Genomic DNA, 26,123 nt, shown 5'->3' with positions numbered 1-26,123 from the left:
GACCCTGCTGGGTGTCTGAGACCATGCATGCAGGACGTGTCTGCTCTGGCCAGCCTGGGACAGTGGAGCAGGCAGGACCCTGTCCAGGTGTCACTCCAGGGGTGTCCCACACCATGGGACATCAGTGCTGATCATTAACCGCCCTTATCGGGCATTGGGTACAAGGTCCTGGCCAGGGAGGCTGAGTGAGGCTGGGCAGGTATCTGGGAGCCCCGTGAGTGGCTGTTGTTGCCCTCGGTCCTGTCTCACCAGGGCACCGGGAGTGTCCCGGGCCAGGCTCCAGGCTGATGCTTTGTGTGCTCCCTGCCAGCGGGACCGGGACTGGGGTGCAGGACACGGGCACCCCCGTGCTTGTAGACACCCCTGAGGCAACCCAGGCTGGGACAGCCAAGAACGAGCGCCTGCTGCCATCTCATGGCTGCTCACAGCCAGCTCTGTGCTTGCCCTGCCCCGGCCGGGTTCAGAGCCGGTGCACCAGGAGAGTCCCCGCCCGAGGACTTCTGTGAGCTCCCAGCCTGGGAAACTGAGACCCTGTAGCGCTCACTCCTCCAGGCAGAGGATGCCCTGGCCTCTCCCAGCCTGCTGTGCTTCCCTTTGCCGGGCAGTGGAACCCTGAGACCTCTTTCAGTTTAAAAGAATTGCCACTTGCAAAAAGAGTGAAAACTACAGCTCCTGGTAAAAGGTCTCTCTCCATCTTTCTTTAAGCCCGTTTATACATTGAAAGGTTGCAATAAGATGTTCCTGAGCCTTCTCCAGGTTGCACAACAAAAATCTCAGCCTGTCTTCACGGGAGAGGTGCTTCAGCCCCCCGATCATTTTGTAGCCTTGTCTGGCTCACCTGAACCTGCTCCAACAGGTTCATGTCTCGCACTGAGGACCCCAGAGCTGCTCTGCTTCAGGTGGGTTCTCCAAATGTGGAGTAGAGCAGGAGCAACCACCTTCCCTGCCCTGCTGGGCATGCTCCTTATTTTCCAGTCTCAGACGTGATCTGCAAGTGCACATTATGGACTCATTTACTGGTTTTGATCCACCAGTGCCTCTGACTCCTTCTCCACAGGGCAGCTCTCCATCCATCCATCCATCCATCCATCCATCCATCCATCCATCCATCCATCCATCTCGCAGACAAAACCAGTACTAGGGTCGCCCCGACCTGAGTTCAGGACCTCGCACTCGGCCTTGTGGAAGGACAGGCTGTACCACGGCAGCGACTCCCCGGGCCGGTCCCCGGTGCTCCCCACCCTGCTCGGGACGCGGAGCGTGGCGCCGTTATCCCGGCTCCTTCCCGCTCCCGCCGCTAGGCTGTGCTCCCCGCCCTCGCACGGCGGGACCGGCGGGGCCGCTGCCAGGGCTGTGGGGGAGGCGGTGCTGGGGGCCGGGAGGGCTCGGTGGATCAGCCCCTCTCAGAGTCTCCCGGCGGGGATTCCGAAGGGATCAGGCTGGGCCATGGCCCCTCCAGGCCGGAGGATGCCGTCCGGAGCCGGGGACACCGGCAGCTCCCGGGAGGTCCCGCAGCGCGGGGCCAGCCCAGCCTGGCGACAAGCGCGGCAGAGGCGGGAGAGCAAATGCTGTCTTCAGCCGTGGGGATGTGGAGCTGGGGGTGGCAGGTCACATCCTGTGTGTCACTTTGCCCCAGGGATGCTGTGACTGTACTCATGCCCCAGAGTCATGTCAGGTCCGACCTCATCTCCCTGGCAGGACCTGTGGGTGCAGAGTCAGGCACTGTGGGACCCCCTGCCCCTCTGTCCCTCAGCCATCCACCACACGCTGCTCATGGAGGATCCTGCCTGCTGGTCCTCTTCAGAGGGAGTGTCCCCTCCTTTATGTGACTTTGCAGTGTCACCCAGGAGCTGGAAATCTTTCCCAGAGCTGCATCCACTGACCCCGATTTGCTCTCCCACAAATGGGGGGAGGAAGTGGAGTGTCCCAGGGGAGGGCATCCCTTGACTCATCCCCAGGAAAGCCCAGGCTGATCCTGGGACTGAGGACTGTAAACAGCCCAGAGCACTGAACTGGAGATAGCCTGTTACATCAACTGTGTGTCACCACACTGTCACTGCCTGAGTCATGAGCCAGTGGGGCTGCAAAGGGGGACATGGGGATCAAGAGGAATGTGCACAGATCCCAGGTCTGGAGACAGCTGCTCTTCTCTGACAAAAAGAGTTCAAGTGGGACCCTCTTGGCCCTCTCCCAAAGGTCCCCTTCCCCTCCTTTCGCTCCATCTGACCCCTCAGACCTGGGCAGAGGCCTGAGGGCAGCACAAAGCTTTTGAAATAAGAAGCAAATCAACCAGCATGATGGTGTGTCCCCCATGACCACCATGGAGGGCCCAGCACCTGGCAGAAGGCTCTGACCCAGGCTGCCCCTGCCTTGTGCCCCATGGGACCCTGGTGGGCCAGGAGCTTCCCCTGAGGACGTGAGAGTGGGATGCCGGAGAGAACCTGGGGCTGGCATGCTGTTATCACAGGAGACGGGAGGCAGCCCCAGGCTGCTCTCAAGTGCTCCTGGCTGATTAGTGACTTCAAGTGCCTATGGAGTTATTCTAAGTCAAGTAGGAGCAAAGGGAGCCGACCCAAGAGCAGCGCCGGGCTTTCCTGGAGTTTCCCAAATCACCTCTGCTCCCTGCCAAACTCTCCAAGACGGGGAGGTGTCTCCTCTTTTTCCATCTGCTCTCCCTGTCCCTTACTCCTCCTGCAAGAGGCTGTTTGCTCCAGCCTAAAGCAAACCTGATTTTATCTCCTGACTCCAGTTGCCTTGGCTGTGGGCCATGGTGGATGCCTCCCACGCAGAGGTTGTGAAGCCCATGCGGGGACCCGTGCACAGAGCGGGCTGTGTGAGCTGTGTGTGCCACATGACATCATGTTTACAGCCCCGGGGGCCCAAGGACAGCGCCATCGCTCACAGCCCAGATATGCAGCCTCCCTGAGGAGCGGTGGTTTCAGCTTTGTTGCTCTGCAAGCCAGTTTCCTTGGCCTCAGTTTCCCCTTTGGCCAGTGGAGAGTGGATTCTGTGCTAGCAGTGAGGGTGCACTGCTGCAGCAGCATGAGGTCAGGCCTTCAAATTGTTGTGCAGCGAGAATGGCAAATTTTCTCCCCTTGGGACGTGGATGTTCCCTTCTCTACCAGGACACATGCTGTGAGAAACTTAGGTTGTTTGGAAAGAGCAACAATGTCCAGAGTTATGGGGTAAAGAGTGCTGCTAGGGCCTTTTTTTCTCCTGTCCATCTGTCCATCCATCCATCTATCCACACTTGCAAGCAGCTTTCTCACAGCCATCTCTCTATCCATCTCCTGAGCTTTCTGTACACTCACCCATCCATCCATCAACAAATGCATACATTACTCTTCCCATCAAGCCCCCTTACCTGTCCAGCCAGGGCTACCAATCCATCCATCCATCCATCCATCCATCCATCCATCCATCCATCCATCCATCCATCCATCCATCTCCTGCCTGTCAGTGCCTAAGGGATGACCAGCCCTCCCCGGGTGTGGTGTGTGCTCACAAGTGTGTGCACATGTGTGTGTGTGGGTCATGGCCATGCAAAGTGCTGTGGGTTGTGATGTCCCAGGCCATGTCCAGCCATGGGGCAGGGCCAGGAGTGCTGGCCAGGGGGAGGGGGACTTGTCTAATTTAAGAATGGGCCCTACAGTCGCTGTCAGCACCGGGCTGCTGTCATCTGGGGACAGGTCCTCATCAGCTCTGCTTGCCGCCCGCCAGCCTGACATGAAAGGGCTCTGCACCCCGATAAGGCCCCAGACACTTGGTCCCAGAGGTGGGCAGCACTGTGGCCAGGCCTGGGGGACCCTGAGGAGTAAGTTCTAGCACGGGTGTCCCCAAATTCACTGTCACTTCAGCACCATGTGGCTTGTTTGTTTGCATCAGTTGGGAGCCCAGCCCTGGGGGCCACCCTCCACTCTGAGCCCTGGATCATGCCCTGTGTCACCACCATCTCCCACTGGTGACATAACCCCAGGGAGGGCACCATCCTCATCATCCCCCTGGCTGCCACAGGCCTGTCTGCTGGCTGCTACCCTGCACTGGAGTCCCCCAGCTGTGAGCAGCCATGGATGGGGACCGTGTTGTTTTAATAAGATCATTCTGCTCCTGCCGTGAGGTCGCAACCCGGGCTTATGACATCACAGCGCGCTGCCATGGAAATGCCGGGATGTCACAAACACAGCTCGATGACCTCACTGCAGGAGCAGCAGAGGAGGCCAACGTGGGTTTGATTGCCAATGTCCTCAGGAATAAAGGAGGGGAGGGACGCTGGGAAAGTATGCGGCCGCTGAGTGCCGGGGTGTTTGGGTTGGAAATGGCCACGCTTTCCCCACAGCAGGAAAGGCCCATTACTTCCTCCCCTGTCCGCTCCCTCCCAGCAGCCAGAGCCCCCCCAGCCTTGTGGCTGTGGGGTAGGAGGGCTGTTGGAGCAGGGCACCCCCATCCATGCCTTTGGGGATGCATGGCTGGGCATGAGAGACAGAGCTCAGCAAGTACCAGGGCACCAGCCTAGAGACAGAGGGAGGTCAGTGGGGGGTGCAGGATGGGCCACTCAGGGGATGCTTTCTCTCACAAGCAGGCTGGGGATCCCTGGGGATACTGTCACAAGAGGCAGAGTGGGCTGGAGTCCAGGGGAGGTCTCCTCTTCCTCAAGAGGACTTCAAAGTCACACTGCTATATGGGGATGATTCCCCAACACAGCACCCTCAAAACTGGACCTCAAAGCACCTCTTGGCTGGGCCCAATAACTGTCCCCTCCCCAGCCCATAACCAACAACTTCTAGCTGGGGACCCCACAGCCCCTCTGTCCCATCACCACTACCACAGCTGAGCTCTATGTCCTTTGCCACTGGGAGAAACATGGCTGGCTGGGGGGCACCCATCCCCCCAGCTCTCTGTTGCAGGGGTGCAGGGGTGCCTGCTCTCCCCCTGCATCCTCCATCATTAATTTCCATCAGTGGCCAAGTGGGGCCAGGGCTGCCTGGGGGTGGCCGAGGAACACGGCGCTTTCCCCTGATAGCAAAAATAAATACATTAAAATTCTTGCAGGAGGCAGAAGAATGCGGGACGGCAGGAAAAAATTGTTTTATAATTTGTAATAACACAAAAGCCGGGGGGGGGGAGTGCGCTGCGAGAGGAGAGGAAAGGCAGAGACAAAGGATCAGCTGTGATGGTGGAGGCTGCTTCAGAGTGGCAGCGGCATCCCTGTCACCCTGGATTAGTATGACCACTGTCACCTTGTCCCCTGAAGTACGTGTGCCTTTGGGTCTTGTTGCAGAAAGGGAGGAAGCAAGAAAATTACCGGGGCTGAGTGAATAGACAACCACTCCCCACCTGCTCAAGCAGGTCTCAGCATCTCTGAGCCTCAGTTTCCCCTTGCTAAAGGAGAATTTTTATGCAGCTGTGAGAAAAGCTGTGAAATAGGGACAAACTCCTGGCATACACCCCATCCCAGGTCCTCTGATCCAGACACAGGGCAAGGAGTCCACCTTTGTCCACTCTGCCCCACAGCCCCTCTAAGGGGGCTTTGCCCTGGGACCCAGACAGTGGGACCAGCTCCCCTGGGTGTGCTGGGGGCACGGCAGCCCCCGGCCCCTCCAGCCTCACCAGAGCTGACATGACAAGGCGAGTCGCTGAGCACCAGCCGCACCTGCTCGCCGAGACGGCACCCCCGCCCCCCGCTCCCCTCTTCGGGGCAAAATCAAAGGGATTTTTCTGCCCTTAGGAAATCAGATAAAGGCTTCTCACCTGCCCCGCGCTGCCTTTGCGAGGAGGCCAGGCGCTAGGGGCGGAGGGACAACAGGCACTTTCAACACGCCGGCAGATGAGCCGAGCCGAGCGCGGCCGGCAGGGGCTGGGCCCCTGGGCACGGCTCAGCCTGGCCAGCCCCAGCAGGGATGTCCCCTCTCACCAGCTGTGGCTGCGGACTATCCCCCAAATCAGAGCTGATGAGCTCCCTGTAGGACAATCAGCAGGGAGGGGTGGGTGAAGGAAAAGCAACAGGGACGGGGCATGGTGCAGTGATGCAGTGCCCAGCTCAGGGACTGAGCCCATGTCCCTGTGTCCCCGTGTCCCCACGCTGTGGCCAGGGCAGCCCAGTGCTAGTCACCATGGCAAGGGTGCAGACCAGGAGCCCATTTCCTGTGTGGGAGGGCAGAGAAGGAGCAGGTGTGAGTCCTCCAGAGGTGGTGGGAGTCTCTTACCTCCTGTGCCCAGGAGGGAGAGAATTGTGCCAAGCTGCTGATAAAGCCTGAGTCATTCACCACTGAATGCTGCTAGCAGGGAGCAGACGTGCCCAGGTGAAGGGATGAAACCACGGGTGATCAAGGCAAGGGGAACATTATGGGCAAGCCAGGGGCTTGAGATGGGCAGGGTATGGGAGGCCATGAGGGGGGACAGAGCACAAATGGCTGCCGGAGGGAGGGCTGATCTCACCAGCAGCAAGGGTGCCCTGCTTTGCCCATCACGGGTGGAAGACACCTCCTTTCCCTTGGGCTAACCCAGTGGGCTGGCTGGTTGCTCCATGGAGTTGGGTACAGAGATCAGGTGAGACTCCCCCAGGGTAGATCCTCTCCCAGGATCCATGGCCTAGAAGCTGCAGGGCTGGGAGCTGATCCCCAACCTCTGCCGGGAGCTATAAATGGTACAAGAGGATTCAGAGATGCAGAGCACTGGACTGAGCTCTGGAAAACCATTCCTGAGGCGCCTCTGTGGGGAGCATTGGTGTGGCAGGCTATGGGCTCCTCCTGTCCCCAGCTGCACAGCCCTTGTGTGGCCCCCTGCTACCTTCTGGGCACGTCAGCTTCCTCCTGCCCAGGCAGCTCCAGCTGTTATGAGCTGGTGTGGGAACTGTGTCTGCTCTGGGTCCCCAGCACCTGAGATGAAATCACCATAAACAAGATGTCCCTCACCACACTCTTCTCCTCGTCTCCTGGTTCTCCTTGCTCCTAGGCCTGGCTCGATCATTCTCCTGTGTGTCCCTCTGCCCCAGGTGTGTCTCTCCAGAGTGCTGGAGCTAAATGTGGGGAGATGCTTGCGAGGGGTCGCTCCTTCAGCTTTCCCAGGTGGGACAGACTGGTCTGAGGACAGGCAGGGTCATGGAGCCAGGGTTGTGCCAGGCGAGCCCAGGCAGGGACAGGGGCCGGGAAGGGCTGTGCTGGGGCAACACGGGGGCGCCAGGTTTGGGCAAGGCCATGTCAGGGGTGTCAGGGTCGGGCAGGAGTGTGACAGGAAGGTGTCGGGGACACCTCGAGGCCAGGTCGGGTTTGACAGGGCTGCGGCAGGACCCCGAGTGGAGCCGGGCAGGGCTGTGCCGGGCAGGGCTCTGCCAAGCAGGGCTTTGCCAGGCAGGTCCGTGCCAAGCAGGTCCGCAGCAGGTCCGGGGCTTCGGGGGCAGGGCTGTGCCAGCCAGATCCTCAAAATGGGCTGCACATTCACACATTCAAACGCGGCGGCAGGACGCGGGGCCAGGCGGGCTGCGGCCACCGTCCTCTCCCGGAGGGTGCCCGTGCCCGCATCGCGTCCGTGGCTCTGCGCTGGGAACGGAGCCTGGCACCCGGGAGTCCCCACGCCCGGCCCGCCCTGTCCGTCCCCCGGGCTCCGGTTTCCCTGTCGGAGCAGATGCTTTCGCAGCCCCGTCCCTCCTCCTTCTCCGGAGCAGCCTCCGCGCCGCGCTCCAGCCGCCCGGAGGTGCCTGCCCAGCCCAGCCCAGCCCAGCCCGGCCCGGCTCGGCCCGGACGGCCCCGCCGGCCGCGCTGCTGCCCGGCCCGGCCCGGCCCGGCCCGGCGGAGGGAGACAGCGGGCACCCACCCGCCGGGGCCCCGGCCGGACCTCGGGGGTGCCCGGCTCCCGGCCAGCGGCGTGGAGCGAGTTCGACGCTTTCCTCAGTCCTGGCAGGATGCTGCCTTCCTCCCGGACCCAGCTGGGGCTCTTCTTCATCCTCCTCTGCCCCGCTAACATCATCGGGCTCTGGTGGTGAGTAGCACATCCCGCGGGGGTAAGCAGGAGGGCGCGCAGGGTATCTCGATCTCCGGGGGTCTCCCCCAGCTTGGGGACAAAAGAGTCCCCTGCACCCAGGCACCGCTTGGGTTGGAATTGCTTCTCGCTGGCTGCTCTGGTCCAGACCGGGGCACCCACATACTGTCAGCGTTTGGGCACACAAGTGTGCTGGAGGCAGCAGCTGGGGGATCCCCAGGAGTACAGGGTGCATGGGTCCTGTGGTGAGAGCTGCACTTTGCCTCCCCGCACCCCCAGCCCACTGCCTGGGAAGCTTGCATGCCTGAGGGGTGGGCAAGGGGGCTTAGCGGCTTCCAGACCCCTTCAATAAGTCAAATTTAATTAAAAGCCTTAGGGTCCCTACAGTGTCCCCCCTGAACGGTGGTCCGGACACAGCAGGGACAAAACCCCTATTTGTAATGGTGCCCTCATCAAAGGCAGAGACGGTGCCTTGCAGGATACCAGAGGGGGTGGGGGATTCATTACAGACACAGAACTGGGACCCAGCCTTGGAAAGCCCAGGTATCTGTCGAAACATGAACTATTTAAATCTATTAAGAATTTCACCCAGCCTGTCTTTATCCGGTTTTAAGTGCTTAGATTCCAGCTCCCCGGCGTGCCGTCCAGGCTATCATTCATTATCTGAGGCTATTCGTCTCCACATTGTCACACTCTTTTGACCCCTAAAATAAAGCTCTCCATAAGCCTTTCCCCTCACAGTGCCCTGCCTGCCCACCAGTGATTTATTCCACATCTCCATTCCCTCTGCTAGCCCTGGCTCCAGGGCTGCACTGGGGATCTTTGTGAGAGTAAATGGTGCTGTTACAGTCACTTGTACATCAGCTGAGAGTTTGTCCCTGGACCCCAAGCGTTGAGTTTATTGCCAGGCAAGGGTTTAGCGTGGGGCTGAGAGGGACTTGCCTTGGGTTTTTGTGCTAGAAGAGGGGAGAGTGAGGTAGGGCAAGCCTGGCCAAGGCAGGGTGCTTGTGGAGGGGCTCCATGCTCCGTGCCACCCAGCTCAGGGTAGCTGTGCCATTGCAGGGCATGTGCCATCCTGCTGCTGTTTCTTCCTGGCCAGTTCTCAGACACACACAGAGCTGTCCCTTCAGCTCTCCATGCTTTCTCTGCCCCATCCTCCCCCATATCTCCAAGTTCATGGTGCTCCAGTTTTGAGGACATCTGCCCATGACTGGAGCAGGTAAAGGTGAAGCAGAGGCTCATTTTGCTGTCATTTCAGGGGCAGGCAGACAGCACCAGCCAGGGCAAGAGGTACCAGTGTCCCTTGCTCCAGGTGCTCAGAACTGCATCTCCCCATCGAGTCTGGGTCCTGCTGGTGCCATGCGTGCACAGGCAGCAGTGACTGCAGGAGATTAGCAGGATTTGGTAGAGGAGGGCAAGGGGTCAAACTTGCTTTTTCTTCTTTAAAAAAAGAAGAAGAAAAAAGGAACCTTTATTTTAAGAATAATAACTCAGCTGCCTGATGCACAGCAAATGCACTGGGCAGTGGAGTGGCTTCAGGGGGATCACCAGCTCACTCTGCTTAACTCTGGAGCCAGCGAGCTGGGAAGAGGTGGTGGGTGGGTGAGGCCACCAGCACTGCCAAATGGATGTGCCAGGCTTCCTGGGACTGGGCAGAGGAGCAGCTGGGTGATTCATGAGCTGCTTCTCTCAGAGTTTGGTGCTTTGGCCCCTGGCTGAGATGATCTCAGGGAGCCCTTCCTGTGTGGGGCAGAGGAGTCTGGGCACTCATGACAGGCATCTCCCGTGTGCCTGCTCCTGTTCTGGTCCCCTCTCCTCGGTCTGGGTAGCACTGGTGTCAGTGGGTTTTGCTGTTGGTGGGGAGGGGTTCAGGGGAGCAGCTGTGTGTTTTGCCAGAACTCCTGGAAGCCCCAGGACTGGTGGCATTGACAGAGCTGTTCACTATCACTGATGCATAGGGGCTCTGGTGGCACACATTTGTGTGTGCATCACTGGGCACTTGTGGGTGCTTAGCCAAGGTGCTCAGCCATTTTCCCCTGGCAAAGAAAGAAATGTCTTTACAACTTCCCCATCCCACCCCTGAGTACATTATCTGTGTGCTGGGGGATTACAGGGGTTGCCTGTTTAAGCCAGCATTTTCCCCCACTGATGACCTAATTTGTGAGAGGGCTGGGCTGGATCTCAAGATGCAGTCCCAGCCCAGGCAAGCAGCAGGGCCTGGCCACTCACAGGTGGTAACTGTGCCCATTGGGATCCTGGCACATGGCTGCATCTATGGAAGAAGATTTAGGCATGGTGTACAAGCACTGACACCCTGCTAGTGACACTGTAGCCTGAGAAAGAGCATCCCCATTGTGTGAGGATGTCCCCAGAGAGCTCACTGAAGACACACACCTTCCCATGGCAAAAGGGAGCAGGCTGTGGTCAGTGCCAATGGAAGATATGTCACTCACGCGCTGCTGGCACCTTGATTAGTGCCAAGCTGCAGGGAGTAGGCTCTCCTTGCTCCCAGAGGCTCTGTAAATCCTCTTTCTTCCTCCTCCCCTATTCTTTACACATTTCTTGCTCAGCTCCTTGTGCAACAGTGATTTCTCCCTGAGCAGGACAGGTAGGGACTGCCTGGGGCTCCTGGGCTGGCCCAGAGGCTGCAGAGATACAGAGCAGGCAAACTGAGTGTCTGAGGAGCCCAGGCAGGTTCAGGGCAGGATTTCAGCCAAGCCGGTTTGCAGGAGTGCAGAGGCACTCTGGGGATGGGGGCAAGCAAAACCAGCTCCCCTGGCGCCTCTTGGCTCTCCATGGGCACGGCTGAGAGCAGCTGGGAGATGGAGGGGAAAGCAAGCGAGAAAATCATCCCAGCTGAAATGTGCTCTGCTCCAGCTGTGGGTCTGAGAGGGCCCAGAGGGACAGACACCTGCCCTCCATGCCCTGCCCATCCATGCATGAGGCCAGTGCACCTCCAGCTTCTCTTCAGAGGTGCTCAGAGAGGACCTCTCCCACCACCCCCTGTGGCTGTACCCTTGCTTGAGGGGTCCCAGTCCCATGTCCCTCAAGCCCCACAGCCTGTGTGACCACCCAGCAGTGTTCTCTTCTCTTTCCCTGCCCAGCTCCCCCAGTGCAGGGCTAGAGCCTGTGAGGGCAGGCTGCTGGGCTGGAGGGCCCTGCCTTGGGCTGAGCCTTGTGAGTCACCCCTGGTCCTGCTGACCCACAGCTGCCACCCCACGGCTGCCCAGCCTTCCCCAGCATGCCTTCTGCCCTGGGGCAGCACCATATGGGCAGGAATGAATCTGACACAGAGAGAGCCCCTGCCTGATGCCATCTCCCTGTGCCCTTGCTGGGGCAGCTGCTGACGTGCTGGGTTTTTCAATGGGACAATGTTTCTCTTGCACCCTTTGAGATGACTACTGGCTCCAGCATTGGGCAACTTGTTTTCTCCCACAAGGCAGCTGAACTTTCCCCAGTGCCATTCCTTGTCCCTGCTCCTGGTCACATCCATCTCCCATGGTGACACCCAGGCTCCCTGGCCATGCCCTACTCATGCACACAGCTGGAGGATTGGTCTGGCCTTTGCATCAGAACCTTGAGTGCTTCAAACCCCTGTCATGCAGGAGGGTACTGGGCACACTCTGACATCTTTTCAGGCTTTGCAGGGTCCCCCCACAACATGTGGCACCCACATCTGGGCATGAACTAGCTGAGCCCTCATGCTACCCCAGCTCTAGCCCCTGTCAGCACCCAGAAGAAGGAGGCAGTGACCATGAGTGATTGGACTTCTTTCCTCTTATCCCAGCCCTTCCAGGGTTTGGACATGGCTTTAGGACCACCACCTCTGCAGGTGAATGCTCCCTCCATCCCCCCAGTACCTGCAGCACAAGTTTGGGCAGCTCCTGCTCACGACAGCCTGGCCTCAGCATGACCCTGCAGCCAGCAGGTCCATGGCTTGGTGCAATGCCATGCCAAAGCCTTGATCCTTTAGGCAGCTCCCCAGCTGTTTGCAGCCATCCTTGCCAAGGAGATGTAAGGAGGAGGGCGGGGAATGGGGGTCCCCCTTCTCTTCCCAACCCATGGCATTTCCTGCTGCCTCAGTGCCCCGGGTGCTGCTCGGCAGCCAAGCCCTGGCTGTGCCCCCCGGGGCAGTGACTTGCTGCTTACTCACCACACCCCCGTGGGCTCTTGCTCTGGCTCCACACCCAGTGCTCCGGTATTGGCAGCACCCACACATGCCCTGGGTGAGGGGCTGGGTGCCCACCACATGCCTGCATGGGCTGAGGGAAAGCTGGGTGGGTGAAAATTCATCTGTGGGTCCCCCTTGCCCTGTCTGCACAGCTGGGAAAGAGACAGGCTCCCTTTGGGTGTGACTTGTCACACAGTGTGACATCATTGTGTGGGGTGTGAGGTGACCCATGTCCCCAGGGATGGAGGTCATGTGTCCAGGGCTGTCACCCTGCAGTTCTTACCTCTCCAGGTGGGTGCAGAATTACCTGTGGGCTCAGAGAGCTGACCTGGGTACCCCAGTACCTACATCACTCTGCTGAGGGCTCCCAGAGGCTGGGATAGAGACCTATATGCAAGGCAAGACACAGCCTTACTGCCCTAGAGCAGGTCCCCCTGCCCCACAGGAGTGCCCAGGCAGCAGTACCCAATGGGTGCAGGCCTGTCAGATCCCACATGGAGCTGGCATGGCCCAGCCACTGCTCTCCTGCAGGTGTGACTTTTGAAAGCTGACTGTCCTCCTCCTCACTGCATAGTTCTACAGGCCTCACTGCCTTGGCTTCCTGCAAACCAGGACCCTGCTGGCTCCCCTCCATAATGCTCTACTGGCAGGGAGCAGAAGTCCTGCTCCACATCATCCCCATGCCCAAGGAGAAGATGGTGACCTGTCTCAGGCTCCTTGGTCCATGATTTTGGCTGGGAATGAGAGTGGGATATAGTGGAAGTCCCATGACCATGAGCTGAGCTGTGGAAAATGGTGATTGTATCTCTGGGAACCCCTGTCTCTGTTGCAGCAGGCACAGCATGCAGAGCACAAGGGTTGCATCAGAAGCCCCAGTGACTCCTGTTTGACGTGTGTCACTGGGACTGGGCTCAGGCTGTGGCTGTGGAAGCTAAGGGCTGACAGCAGCAGGTGGGCAGTGGTTTGCAGCACTTTGTCTGTGCCTCAGTCTCCCCTTTCAGCAATGGGGGCTGTTTCCCTTACACAGGACTGCGGGGAGGTTGGATAGTGGGGCTCACCATCCCACTGGCTTTTGGGCTAGCCAGAGCCCCCAGCAGCAGCTCTGGCAGGCAGCAAAGGGCACAGGGGCAGGTGGCAGGGATGCTCTGTGCCGCTGAGCCTGGCTGGGAGCTCCAGGCAGGGGCCGGGGTGCCCCAGGCGAGGTGTGGGGAGCCGGGCTGGCGACCCTGCTCCTTCACCAGGGCAGGGGGAGGAGTGCCCGGCAGCAGAGGTGGGGCACCTTAATTGTAGATGCGGGAGGCCTTGGAGCGGGACAAGCTCAGGCAGATCTGGGCCCTGCACCGGAGCCCTTGCCAAAGTGGTAGCAGTTTGGCAGCATTTTTCTTGCCCTTGTCTCCCCCCATTCTCCCCCCCCTCTAAACCCTCCAAAGCAAAACAGCTCTCGGGCTCCCGGCAGCCTCGCCGTGCCAGAAAGCGGAGCCCAGCGGAAATTAATATCGCTCTGGACTTAGCAGCCCACCCCAGCCTGGCCGGCAGGGACAGAGCTGCTGCTCTCCCGCCAGCCTCGCCGCCGCCTGGACCATGGGTGGGGACCCCCGGTGAGGCGCCCATCGCCCCCAGACCCGCGGGGCTCGGCTCTCCTTCCTGGCCTGATCCAGCGGGCTGGGGTGAGCCACAGTTCAGCATTTGATCTGGCGGCCCCGGGGGCTGGAGCATCGTTTTTATATGAGTACAAAGAGTCGTCTCTTAATGAAAGTCCCATCCCGGCTCCCCCTCTCCCCCACTCCACCGACGGGGGCAGCCAAACCTCCGCCATCCTGCTATGGCCACAAAGGACAGCAAGCCTGGGGACCAACATGGAGGCTTGGATCCCTCTGTGGTCATCATGGGATGGGTCTGGACAGATTTTCTGGTCACCTTCCACGTGGGCCTCAGTGTCCCCATCTATGGAGGACCTGTGCCAGGCAATCTCTGTGATGATTCCCCAGCTGCCCCATCTCTTTGCAGAGGTCCATGTGAATCATGCAGCAAAGGGAAACTGAGCTGCCAGGAGCAAAGGGAGATGAGTTCTCCCTGGCAGGAGTGTGGGCTTGCCTCAGTTTCCCTGCTGGAAGTTCCCTTTCCAGGCTGTTTGTTGAGCTGTTTAACCTTTAAACCTCCAGCCAAAGCATAAGGGCTCCTTTTCCAGGCTGTGTGAGAGGGCACATCCTCTCCAAGCCAGCTGGAGTCTGGTAGGCAGGAGATCCAGGCAGCTGGGGAGCTGACATGAATCAGGGGGATCCTGGCAGGGCTTTGAGCTTCAAACAAGGGGCTTGGAGGGAGTTTGCACTGGGGACAGGATTGCAAGCAGAGAACTGCAGCCTGGTGTCCCAAACACAGCCCCCCAGCTGCATGAGAGTGAAAAGGAAACCCAGAACACAGTTAAACACTAAGAGTCAGCTTGTGATTTTTGAGCCCTTGGGGCTTGGCCAGACTATAAAGCTCTGGGTTTGGAAGCTGTGCAGCTGATGCTCTCCAGTGAGTGGGGCTGAAGGCAGCACAGGCCGCCCAAGCACTGCTCCCCAGGGAATCCCAGGGATTGTAACCCTCCCAATCATCAGGCATATCCTGATCCTGGGGTCTGCTGGGTTCAGCCCTGAGCTTCTGTGGGCATCCGTGGCCGTGAAAATCATGTTGTTGAGCGGGATGATGAGCCCACAGGAACAGCGCTGGAGGCGGGGGTGGGCTGAGTTTAGGCTGTGCTGAATTGGTGTGGCCCATGGCTCCGGAGCTGCCTGTGGCAGAGCTGGAGCACGGTCCGTGCCAGCACAAGGCAGGACGCTGGAGGCTGTGCAGCTGCACCACGGAGGCCACTGCAGGCAAAATGTGTGGGGAAAGTACAGGAGTTTCTGTAGCCCATGGCACACCAGGGAGCACAGCACCGAGCTCAGACTTTGCCTTCGGGGCCAGGGAGTCAGGCAGCTCACGCCAGCTGTGCTGGCAAGGAGGAGCTGCCTCTGACGTGGGCCCAGCCAAGACTTGCCCTCCCTCGCTGGCATTGGCAAAGCTGGCAATGCCACCTGCATCCCTCCCTTGCACTCCTGCAGCCGCCTGCGGCTCCGTTCCCTGGAGTCAGGGCCTGGGTTTGGGAGGTGACTACAGGATCCTGGCCAGCAGCCGAGGGCCTTTATCAGAAGCAAGGTCACTCTTCTAGTCTCCCACGGGGTGAAGCAGTGAGAACCCGTGGAGAGGGGGAGACACACCAAGATTTCTGGCTGGGCTCCTTGTTGTGTCCACAGCTCTGGGAGACGCAGCTGCATCGGGCATCAGTCACATGGCAATGCCAGGTCTGGGTCAGGTCAGTGCCAGCCCCAATGAACAGGTGCTGAGTAGCACAATATTTCTGCCATCTCCCTTGGGGACACCACCATGAATGTCCCCAAGGATGTAGAGTGTAGAGTGGTATGTGCCAGCATACCACTGTCCCACAGTAGGAGATCCACCCAATTCCCCAATGGATGGACAGGGCAAGGTATTGCCTGGGTGAGCCTCCCATCCCTATTGTCCTAGCCCCACTGCATATGTCTCTGTCCCCTTGTCACCCAGGCTCAGCATGGAGCTGGCACTGCCCCGCAGCCTTGCTCCATCCCTGGGGGTAGGGCTGCTCGTGTCCCACCCACACCCTGGTCTCTGCTGGGCTTGGGTGCTGGTTTTGCTCTGCTCGCTGTCCCCTCCTGCAGGGCAGTGGGGAGCCCCCTGGTCATGGACCCCAACAGCATCTGCCGCAAGACGAAGCGGCTGGCGGGGAAGCAGGCAGAGCTGTGCCAGCTGGAGCCAGAGATCGTGCAGGAGGTGGCCAAGGGCACCAAGCTGGGCGTCCGGGAGTGCCAGTACCAATTCCGCTTCCGCCGCTGGAACTGCACCAGCCACAGCAAGTACTTCGGCAAGATCCTGCAGCAGGGTAAGGCCAGCTCTTCCTCAGCTTCCCATTTCCCAGAAGGACCCCAGCCTGGGGAAGCACCTCCCCAGGGCTCCTGGAGGAATCTTGGCGTGCAAAGCTCTGTGTGTGTGTGTGTGTGTGTGTGCAGGGGGTTGCTCAGTGCTCCCCGGTGCAGTCATGCCGAGGTTTTACTGCCAGGACATGTCTCTCTGTGTTGTAATGAAGCAATTACCAATGCTCCCAGACAGCGCGGGGCTTCATGAAGCCCAAGAATGCACCCTCGTCTGGCAGTGATTTACTGCTCCCCCCCAGGACCCCAGGGTGTGCTGTAGGAAGGGGCCCGGCTGGGAGGCAGTGTGCAGCCCTTGGGAGATGCCCCTCACACGTGGGTGCCCTTCACATCCCTCCTTCTGGCCTTGCAGGGAGCAGAGGAGTGTTTGTCTCCTGTCTCTGTCCCTGTCCCTGGATGGGCATCCTGGTGTCACCCTGAGGAACAGGGCTGGGTGGCAGGAAGACTTGTGCAGGTCTCAGGCAGTGGGTACAGCAGTCCAAGCCAGGCCCAGCTGCAGCAAAATCAGAACAGGGGCAGAGCAGGAGGGCACCCGTGAGTGTGTGAGAGATGGGAAAGCCCTGCCATGCTCCTCAGGGAGAGTAGCTGGGAGTGGATGGTGTTCCAAGCAAGAGGGGTTGCTTGAAACACCTTGGGCTGGTAGGATCACTTAATGGGAAGTGAGTTTAGCCCTGCCCCTCTTCCCATGTTGGCCCCTGTGCTATGGCACATGAAGATGCTGGAGCAAGCCCCGGTCTCCTCAGCCATCACATTTGTTGGTGCTTGGCCAGCCCAAGGCAAGGTGGATATGTCCATGGGCCATGCAGGGGGGTGAAGGTGGCATCCCTGGGGGGATTGGAGAGGGCGGGGTGCCTTGGGCACCCAACTGACTGCTGATACTGGTGGGGGTCAGAGCTGAAGCCTCAAGGGAGACACTGGCCCATGGGAGAGGAATAGGCTCATTAAAAAGCTGATTTGCAGATGTGGGTTCCCCCCAACACAGGGAGGTGTATTCAGCCAAGAGGCAGAGAGGGCACATGGGGGACTCTCCTGCCTCTGGAGTCACCTATTGTCACCATAAACTGGCAGTGAGGCAGGTGGGACCTGTGCCAGGCAGGGATCTGCTCTGGGAGTGGGATGGTGCCAGAACGCAGGGCCGGACCAGGTGGGGAGTGAAAGTCACTGGCAGATAAGCTGTTGGGTACCCAGGAACAGCTCGTGCTGGAGGAGGCACAGGCACATCAGGCATGGGGATGCTGAAGGAGCCACCACGATGGTGGTGGTTGGTCCAGCCTCAATGGTGGAGTGCTGGAGATAAGCAATGTCATAGGGACAGTGGCAAGTTTGTCCCGGCACTCTGAGGAAGCTGGAGGTGTGGAGTTCCCCAGAGCAACAAGATGGGTATCAGAAGACCTCAGAGGTGCCAGCAGGCACCAGCCTCCCTGTAAACCTGCAGGGACTGCACCAAGTATCTCAGCATTTTTGGGGTTCCCAGCTCCATCAGATAAACACCTTCCATCCAATATCCTTTTCTACCCAAGGATGCTGCAAATCTCTTATTTCTGGCCATGGCCTCCCTGGCACAGTCATGGCTGTCCCCTCTTCCCTTGCTGCCACCTGTGCCAGGTGTGGCATGCCAGGGCAGGCTGGCTTGGGGGCAGCCACGTGTCTGGAGGAACTGTCAGAGGAGCGGCATCCCCCCAGGGCCCGGCTGGCAGGGTGGCATGGGGACCTCTGCCAGCTTCGGGCTGTCTGCTGAGGGTTCTGCCAGCGCCAGGTGGAAGCAGGCGGGTGGTCGGGTGGGCCCGGGGAGGGGGTGGTACCCCCTTGGTAGCAATGCCAGAAAGGCACCGCTCTGCCCAGCTCCTGCTCACACCAGAGGGATGCAGGTGCTGCGTGGGCTTTTTGAGGAGCCGCTCATGGAACTGGTGCCCTGCTATCCCTCTTCCTGCAGCCTCCCCACGTCAGAAGATGGAGGGATGGGACACCCCCAAAACCCCCCTTCCCCTCCCTGCCCAGGAATCCCCTGCAGGCCGGCCCCTGGGCCAGCCCTGCCGTGGCATCCGGGCGGGCAGGAGCGGGGCTGGCACGGTGCAGGGGGCGCGGAGCCCCCCGAGCAGGGCGCCGCACCCCTGCCGCCAGAATCCCCCGCTGGCTGTGGCTGCGAGCGGCAGGTCCGGGCAGGGGAAAGATGCTTGGAATTCGTGTCCCGGAGCAGAGAGAGACAGGAGCAAATACTAATAATAAATAATCCTGCAGGGTGGAGGCTGTGCCGGTGCAGAGAGGGGGGCGGGCAGCTCCCCATGGCAAAGAGGGTGGTGGGGGGAGAGCAGGCAGCACAGCTTCATCACTTCCGCCCTGCAGAGGGTGAGTGGCACCCTCGGTATCCCTCACAGTGTGCCCTTCCAGGTGCCAGTTTGGAGCTGGGTTGGGATTTTTACTGCTTGGAGGGAAATTGCAGGAAATTGCAGTGTGAGGAAGCTGTGGGTACCGCCTGGTCATCTGGGACCACCCTCTGCTCTCTGAGCTTCCCTCTTTCCTACGGGGTAGCACCCAGACTTTCAGGGGAGGTGGGAGATTTGTTGCCTCTCCACAGCTGAGTGCAGGAACACTGGCAGGGCCTGACCATCCCCCAGAACCTTCAAATCTGCTTGCAGGAGGCATCTCCTGCTCCAGGCAGCCCATTCCAGGGTGGGTGCATTGCCCAGAGAACAGCACCAAGCACATGTGAAGAGGGAGGATGGGGAAGCCACTGGGATATAAGCCAGGGGTGGTGCTTTGCTTGCTGGGGCTGACCCCACATCCCAGCCCTGTCTGTTCTCCTGTTCTCCTGCAGATATCCGTGAGACAGCCTTCGTGTACGCCATCACGGCGGCGGGAGTGAGCCACGCCATCACGCAGGCCTGCAGCATGGGCGAGCTGCTGCAGTGTGGCTGCGAGCTGACGCGGAGCCGGGCGCCCCCCTCGCCCACAGTGGGGCCGGGCACAGAGGGCACCGCCTGGGAGTGGGGCGGCTGCGGGGATGATGTGCAGTTTGGCTACGAGAAATCCCAGCAGTTCATGGACGCCAAGAACAAGAAAGGCAAAAATGACATCCGAGCTCTTATCGACCTGCACAACAACGAAGCTGGGCGCTTGGTAAGGCCCCTGCACTCCCTGTCCCCCGCAGCCCTTGTGCCCCTGCCCAGCCCTCCACCTCCAGTGTCTCCGAGCCGTGTACCTGCACCAGCTTTGGCTGAAATATTACCCAATATCTTTTGAGAATCCTTTGCAGGTGCTTTGGAAAGCCTCTCTCCTTCCCCACCCCTCTCCCAGGCCAGGGCAGCACCACGGGGCAGGGTTTTGGCTGGGGGTGCTGGGCAGGGCCCCGAGGGCTGAGCATGGCTGTCTCTCCCTCAGGCGGTGCGCAGCTACATGAGGACAGAGTGCAAATGCCACGGGCTCTCGGGCTCCTGCACGCTGCGGACCTGCTGGAGGAAGATGCCCCATTTCCGTGAGGTGGGCGACCGCCTGCTCGAGCGCTTCAACGGGGCCTTCAAGGTGATGGGAGGCAACGACGGCAAAACCCTCATCCCTGTGGGCGACAACATCAAGCCTCCCGATAAACAGGACCTCATCTACTCGGCCGACTCGCCCGATTTCTGCTCGGCTAACCGTAAGACGGGCTCGCTGGGCACCAGGGGCCGCGTCTGCAACAGCACGGCCATGGACACGAGCGGCTGCGACCTGCTGTGCTGCGGGAGAGGGCACCGGGACGAGACGGTGGTGCTGGAGGAGAACTGCCTCTGCCGCTTCCACTGGTGCTGCGTGGTGCAGTGCCGCAAGTGCTCCGTCCGCCAGGAGCTCAGCCTCTGCATCTGACAGCCCGGGGTCAGGCGAGGACAATTTGGGAGGCACCTCCAGGCTCACAGGGCCCCCCCGGGACAGAGACAGGTGGAGCCGGGGGCAGGGTCAGCGTGGGTGAGCTCAGCTCTGCGCTCTGAGGAGTCCTGGCTTCCCCAGAGGGCAGCACGGGGCTGCCTGGCACCCCCATGGTCCCCGTGGCACAGAGCTTCCATAATAAAGCTATTTAAAGCCGTATGCCACAGAGCTTCCTGGGGAGAGCTGAGAAGCGCTGACCACTGTACTGGAGTGGGATTAGCCAGAGAGCTGCCTTGCCCCAGCTGTGAGTCACAGTCAGTCACACTCCTGCCAGCACCTAGCCCTGCTGGGACCTGTGGTGAAGTCCAGCTCATTTTTTATCTACCCTCTGTTTTTCTCTGTGGCTGTCAAGCCCGGAGATGTGTGTGGATGAGGGCGAGTGCTCTCCTGCCCTGCTCTGCTGCTTCCAGTGTGTGAGTACTCTCCTCCCATCACCCACAGCTGTCATTGCTTGGGGTGCCCGTTTGTGTCCTGCCACCATCTGACCTGGGATGTTTGCAGTCCGTGGTGCCTCCACTCATGCCTCATGCCTGAGGTACATCTAGCTGCCCTAACACTGTGCTGTTGTGCTCTGACTTTCTCGAGGGGACCCTGTATTCTCTTCACTCCAGCCATGTCACTGCAGTCCCCGCTGCAGAGCCTGGCACACAGAAGCCCTGGACAGCGCTGACACTGTTGGCTTGGTGGCATGCAAGGCATTCACTTGGCATGCCATGGGCCACGTGCAACCCCACCTGGGTGGCAGGGTGCCAGGCATGTGTGTCTTTATAACCTGATCAGCCTGTGCCCCTCATGGACAAACACAGGGTGAGGAGCAGCCTGCCTGGCTGCCCAGCAAGGCAAGCTGCCAAGCCTCTGTTCCAGGGGCTCCAGGAATCTCTGAGGGGGTCCCTCCCATGCTGCAAGAAGCCCACAGGAACTGGTTTCTCCAGGGTTACCCAGCACAGGGGTTTAGGTAACTGCAGGGTGGAATGTGTGTGTGCAGTGCCTGCTCAGCTGGCAATGCCCACTGGGCTGAGGACCCCCAGAGGGCTGTCAGCAGGGTGAGACCCTTGGCAGAGAGGCCCACGCTGCTGTGCCTGCCCTCCACACCACAGCAGTGCTGCACACTGGGGGCTTTCCTGTACGCCCCTCTTCAGGAGAGCTCTAAGCTGAGGTGGCTGAAGTGGCAATGCCCCATGTTCTGGGTACTGCCGGGCAGGGTGAAAGCAGAGCTCACAGTGCTGGGCACACTGCAAGGCAGGGGAGGCTGCATGGGGTGCTGGGGATGCCCCCCAGTGTGCCTTCCTCGCCTGCCCCACCCCAGGCAGCCAGCAGGGAAGGGCAGCAGAAGCACGGTGCTGGTGAACCATTAACTCAGCACAGCAATCATTAGGGAGGAAGTCTCTAAATCTGTTAGCTGCAGCTTTGCAGCTGGAAATTCCCTTCTGACTTGGCCACAGTGGTGCTGGGATGTGAGCAGGGTAGGGTGGGTGCTGGTGAAGGTACCTGTGCCTGCAAGCAGCTTGGTGTGTGTGCATGCACAAGTAGCATGTTTATGCTTGTTCATACGTGTGCATGTGAGCTTGTGTCACCATCACTGTGTGTGTGAGCCCTTCGTGGGTGTGTAAATAGGTTGGCCTGTGTGTTTTCCTGCATCTCTATGAATACACAGCAAATCACAGTGTGTGTGACAGTGACACTGTCCCACATGTGCCTGTGTGAGAGTATGTTTGTGTGTCATAGTATGTTTCCTCAGGTGTGTCTGGGACAGGGAGGACGTGTGTGGGTGCAAAATGGTTCTCCAGGAAGGGAGCTGGAGAGTTGCAGGAGCTGTGTGCTGGAAGATGTGCAGAGCTGTTCCATAGGCTCTGCAGGTGCCTCTGAATTGGATGCACTTGAGCACACCCCATGGCCTGGACTGCCTGTCAGGAGAGGTCAGTTCAGACAGGTCCTGTGAAACTTTAGGTCATTCCTGCTGTCCTCTGGAATCATAGCTGACACCACCTATAGAGGGATTCTGAAACTCTCTGTGAGATGTTCAGAGTCTGGGCTCCAGCCTTCAGCAAGTTCCTTCTCTGGATTCTGTCTCATCTCCCCCACAATGGGCTGCTTTCATGCTGCATGGACATGGCTCTGGAGATGTGGCAATGGATAAACCCCTGAGAAGACATTTAGTACTTTTGAGTAAGGCATCTGACCTGTGTCCTCTCTGCCATTGCCCCAAATCACAGCTCCTGAAGGATGGAGATCACAGAAGCCAAAAATGTGGAGGGGAAGCACATGGTCTGTGCTTGTGGGGTAACTCCTCTGCACATCCACGAGTTACCTCTGCACTGTGTCTGTGAGCTTCTCATGGATGTGAAAACCAGTAGGGCTGTGTGTCTTGTTCTCTGTCCAGCTGGGGAAAAGGGACAGCTCTTGTGGGGGCTGACAGCTCCTTACCACAGCTCCCTACTGCTCCTGATCTGGCAAAGCCAATTCCTTTCCCTCGATAGCCAGGAGAAGCCCTGACACAGGCAAATGCTGCCAGCAGCCTGTCAGGGTCTGGACTGGCCCAGTGATCTGGAGAGGGCTGAACAGCCAGAGAGCCCCCTAGAAGCCTCCCAATTCTTCATAGAGAAATCTCCGAATTCTCCAGACCTCCACAGCTCCCCAAGAGCTCCCCATCCAATAGGACCTCACCCCAGACTCCTAACACACCCCAGCAGTCCCTCAGGGCAGTCACTCCCCACATCTCCAGAAGTGCCCCAGGAGTCCCCCAGATTTCTAGAAGTCCTGCAGCCCTCCAGGCCCCCAGGAGCCTGCTGAACCCCTCAAACCCAGCCTGCGGAACCCCTCAAGCCCTCCCGGCCTGGGGGCAAAGCAGCCCCGCCGTCGCTATGGCAACCCGGGATGCGGAGTGGGAGGAAGGAGACCGCCAGGGGGCGCTGCGGCACGGCACGGGGAACATGGGAACATTGGGATGGGATGGGATGGGATGGGATGGGATGGGATGGGATGGGATGGGATGGGATGGGATGGGATGGGATGGGATGGGATGGGATGGGATGGGATGGGATGGGATGGGAGGATGCATGGGGAACATGGGAGTGGGAATGGGATGGGGTGGGATGGAGAGATGCACAGGGAACGTGGGAGTGGGCACATGGCAGTTTGATGTTTACAGTTGGACTCGATGATCCTAGAGGTCCTTTCCCACCAAAATGATTCTGTGGCTCTGTGAATGTGGCTGTGTGTGGGGGCTCGTGGAGGTTCACAGGGTTGTGCAAGTGGCTGTGCTTGGGGTGAACGTGTGGTGGGGTGTGTGTGTATGGGTGTGCATGGCAGAATGGGCACAGGAGTGGGTGTGTGTGAGTGTGTACAATCCATGATTCCCATCCCCGTGCTCCTGTGGGCAGTGGTCAAGCAGGACTCGGTTCTGGGGGGGCTGGTGAAAGCCAGGAGTGCACAAGGGTGTGGGTGCAATAAGGAGCTGGAGAGCTCGGGAGTGTAGTTGTGGATGTGCGTGTGTAGCCCAGATCCTGCTACTGGACAGTTTACATTGCAAAACTTGCAGGATCTTCCCAAGGGAAAAAGAGGAAGTTTATAATAATTGGATTAAAAAAAAAAAAAAAGAGAGAGAATCCCAGACCCCTGTAATGTTAATGACTTTGGGTTTTGTTTTGCTTTTGTTTTTTACATTTTCTTTCCAAATGGGAAGAATGCAGTTTTCCCTTCAATTTCCCAAGTTAAAACAGCTGGACAGATTAATTCAATCAAATTTGAAAAGGAAAATCTCTCTGGACTGAGACCAAAATTAGAATATTTTTGCCCCCAAAAAAGAAGTACTTTAGGAAAGTTTGCAGTAATGCTAATAAATTCTAAGACGGGGAGGCCAAGAAACCTGCATACCAGCTGAGCCAAGCTGAGTGGTCAGGCTTGGACAGTGGCACCCAAGAGCTGTGTCAAACCCTGTTCCTGTGGTTGTGCTGCCTGCTCACTGCTCATGGCTGAGCAGGGGCTGCCTGGCCAGCGGCAGGGCTGGGTCCTGGCCAGGGCTCCTGCCTGCCCAGCCTTGCTCTCCCGGGAGGCCTCTGACTCTCCTTCTCCAGGCTCTGCTGCTCCCTCCAGGGAGCTGCCTGTAACTGTCCTGCTCTGCCCTCATTTCATTTCCAGTGACAGATGTCACCCGGGCAGCCATGAGGACACATCAACCCCAGCTTGTCCAGGAGGGCCTGGCTCATCCTGCCCATCATGGGGGTTCTGCTGAGCCAGCCCAGCCCCTCCTGGCTCTGCCCCGTTTCTGGCACTCTGGTGTGTGCAGGGGCTGCCTCTGGAGGGGAGCACACGGGTACTGGGGGGCGTCCAGGCCAGATCTGCTGCAGCATCTCCCAGCACCCAAGCAAGGGAATATTTTGGGACCTAAAGCAGAGTGCAGAGAGGGGTGTGATCTCTCGAGGGACAGGAGATGGGCTGCACAAGGACCCCAGACATGTTCTTTGGAGACACTGCCTATGAACATGAGGGGTCTATGTCCTTCCTTTTCCTGTTGGACCCTGTCCAACACTGGTGTCTGTGCCCTGCTCTGTGCACACAACTCCAGCATCGTGGGACTGGCTGTGCTGGCCTGGCACACACTAAGCAGTGCTTGTGAGGGCAGTGGGCTCTGGAGCTTGTCAGGGAGCTGCCTGACACCAGGGCACCCCTTAGATCCCCCATCCCAGAAGAAGGGCAGAGCAGAAGCTCTGTCACTCCTGGGTCCTGTTTCTGATGGCAAACATCTCACCTTACCCAAGCATCTTCCACTCCATGGCCTCGTTACTTACCCTGTAACAAAGGCAGCAGCCATCCTCCATCTCTAGGGAGGGGATCTGCCTATGCATACCCCTGCAAGGCAGAGCTGCAGGAAAATGATTGCTGAGGTGGTTTCATGCCCTGATCACTGCACATAGGGACCAGCACCTCCCACCTGTCCTTGTGGCTGTGCCTCCCTCCCCACAGGAGGCACCTGGAGCAGCTCTGCACAGATGTGCTTGGGCAGTCCTACCCAGCCACCTCCCTGCTGTCTCAGCAGCCTGGCCCTTCTGGGGACATGCTCTCCTTGCCAAAGGCAATGCAAGGGCTGGGATCCCCCATGGTGGTTGTACCAGCTCTGCCATGGGGTGTCCCCCCACATGGTCAGTCCCTGTGGTGTGTGGGAGGCAGTGTGCACGGGGGCTTGCTCCAGCCCCGTGGGATGGTGTCCATAGCAGGCTTCAGCCCTTTCCTTGCACCCTCTGCCAGGTGCTGGGAGGAAGATGAAGAGGCAAGATCTGCTGCCTCACTGCAGGGATGCTCCAGGGATGGCCAGAGGCAGGCAGGCCCTGCCTTTCCAGCCTGACTGAGGCAGTGTGGTTGAGTGCTGGTGCTGGCCCTGCCCCAGTGCCCCGGGCAGCTGGCAGGACTGGCCGGGCCAGACCAGTGGCCGTGCCTGGTCCTGAGTCACAGCAAGCACACCCGAGCAGGCTGTGGGGTATGAGCCAGCCACAAGGCAGTGATGCTGGGGGCTCCAGGGCTGCTGGGCTGGGGAAGTTTGGCATGGTGACTAATGCTGCTACAAAAGGCAGGGTCACCCTGACCCCACACCCAGCCCTGACTCACGTAGCTGTCACTCCGGTCCCATGAGGAGAGCTGTGCTTCAGGATGTCAAAAGCTGGGTAAGTGGATGGCTGCATGGGCTCCCAGCAGGCCTCCCCTTCCTCCTCCTTCTCCTTGTCCAAGCTTCCTCTCGCTTTAAGATTTCCCAGAGATTTCCCTCTGCACCCCTTCAGCCCCACTCTGTGTCATCAGAGCTGCCTCACCTTGCCACACCTGCACACTCAGGCTGGCTGGCCCTGGTGGTCCATCAGCCCCTCCAAAGCTGCAGCATGGCCAGGATTGTGCTTGTCCAGAGCAGGCTGTTCTCTCCCTGTGCTGCTTTCTGGTCACACCTGTGGGCCCACAGCCAGTCTGTAGGAGCAGTGTGATACACTCAGAGGTCTCAACCCTTGCATTTTCCTGCCATGGATTTCTAGTGGGTCATCCTTGGACATGCAGAACCTCAGAGAAGCTGCATGACTGTCCAGGACACAGGCCTTGGAAGTTGCTCA

The 26,123-nt window shown here is 59.2% G+C and overlaps 1 protein-coding gene across 1 annotated transcript; it reads left to right on the top strand.

The window, feature by feature from the left end:
* The first annotated feature begins 7,762 nt into the window (after window positions 1-7,762).
* Window positions 7,763-20,983, top strand: WNT6 (Wnt family member 6). The gene is made up of 4 exons (XM_058809749.1): window positions 7,763-7,974; window positions 15,865-16,085; window positions 18,950-19,251; window positions 19,513-20,983. The coding sequence occupies exons 1-4, from the start codon at window positions 7,898-7,900 to the stop codon at window positions 19,972-19,974; spliced, it is 1,062 nt and encodes a 353-aa protein (XP_058665732.1). The 5' UTR covers window positions 7,763-7,897; the 3' UTR covers window positions 19,975-20,983.
* Window positions 20,984-26,123: the final 5,140 nt, after the last annotated feature.

The sequence above is a fragment of the Ammospiza caudacuta genome, chromosome 8 (genome assembly GCF_027887145.1).
Source record: "Ammospiza caudacuta isolate bAmmCau1 chromosome 8, bAmmCau1.pri, whole genome shotgun sequence".
NCBI lineage: Eukaryota > Metazoa > Chordata > Aves > Passeriformes > Passerellidae > Ammospiza > Ammospiza caudacuta.
Note: the sequence above shows the minus strand (reverse complement) of the source record. Positions and strands in the feature narration are given on the sequence as shown.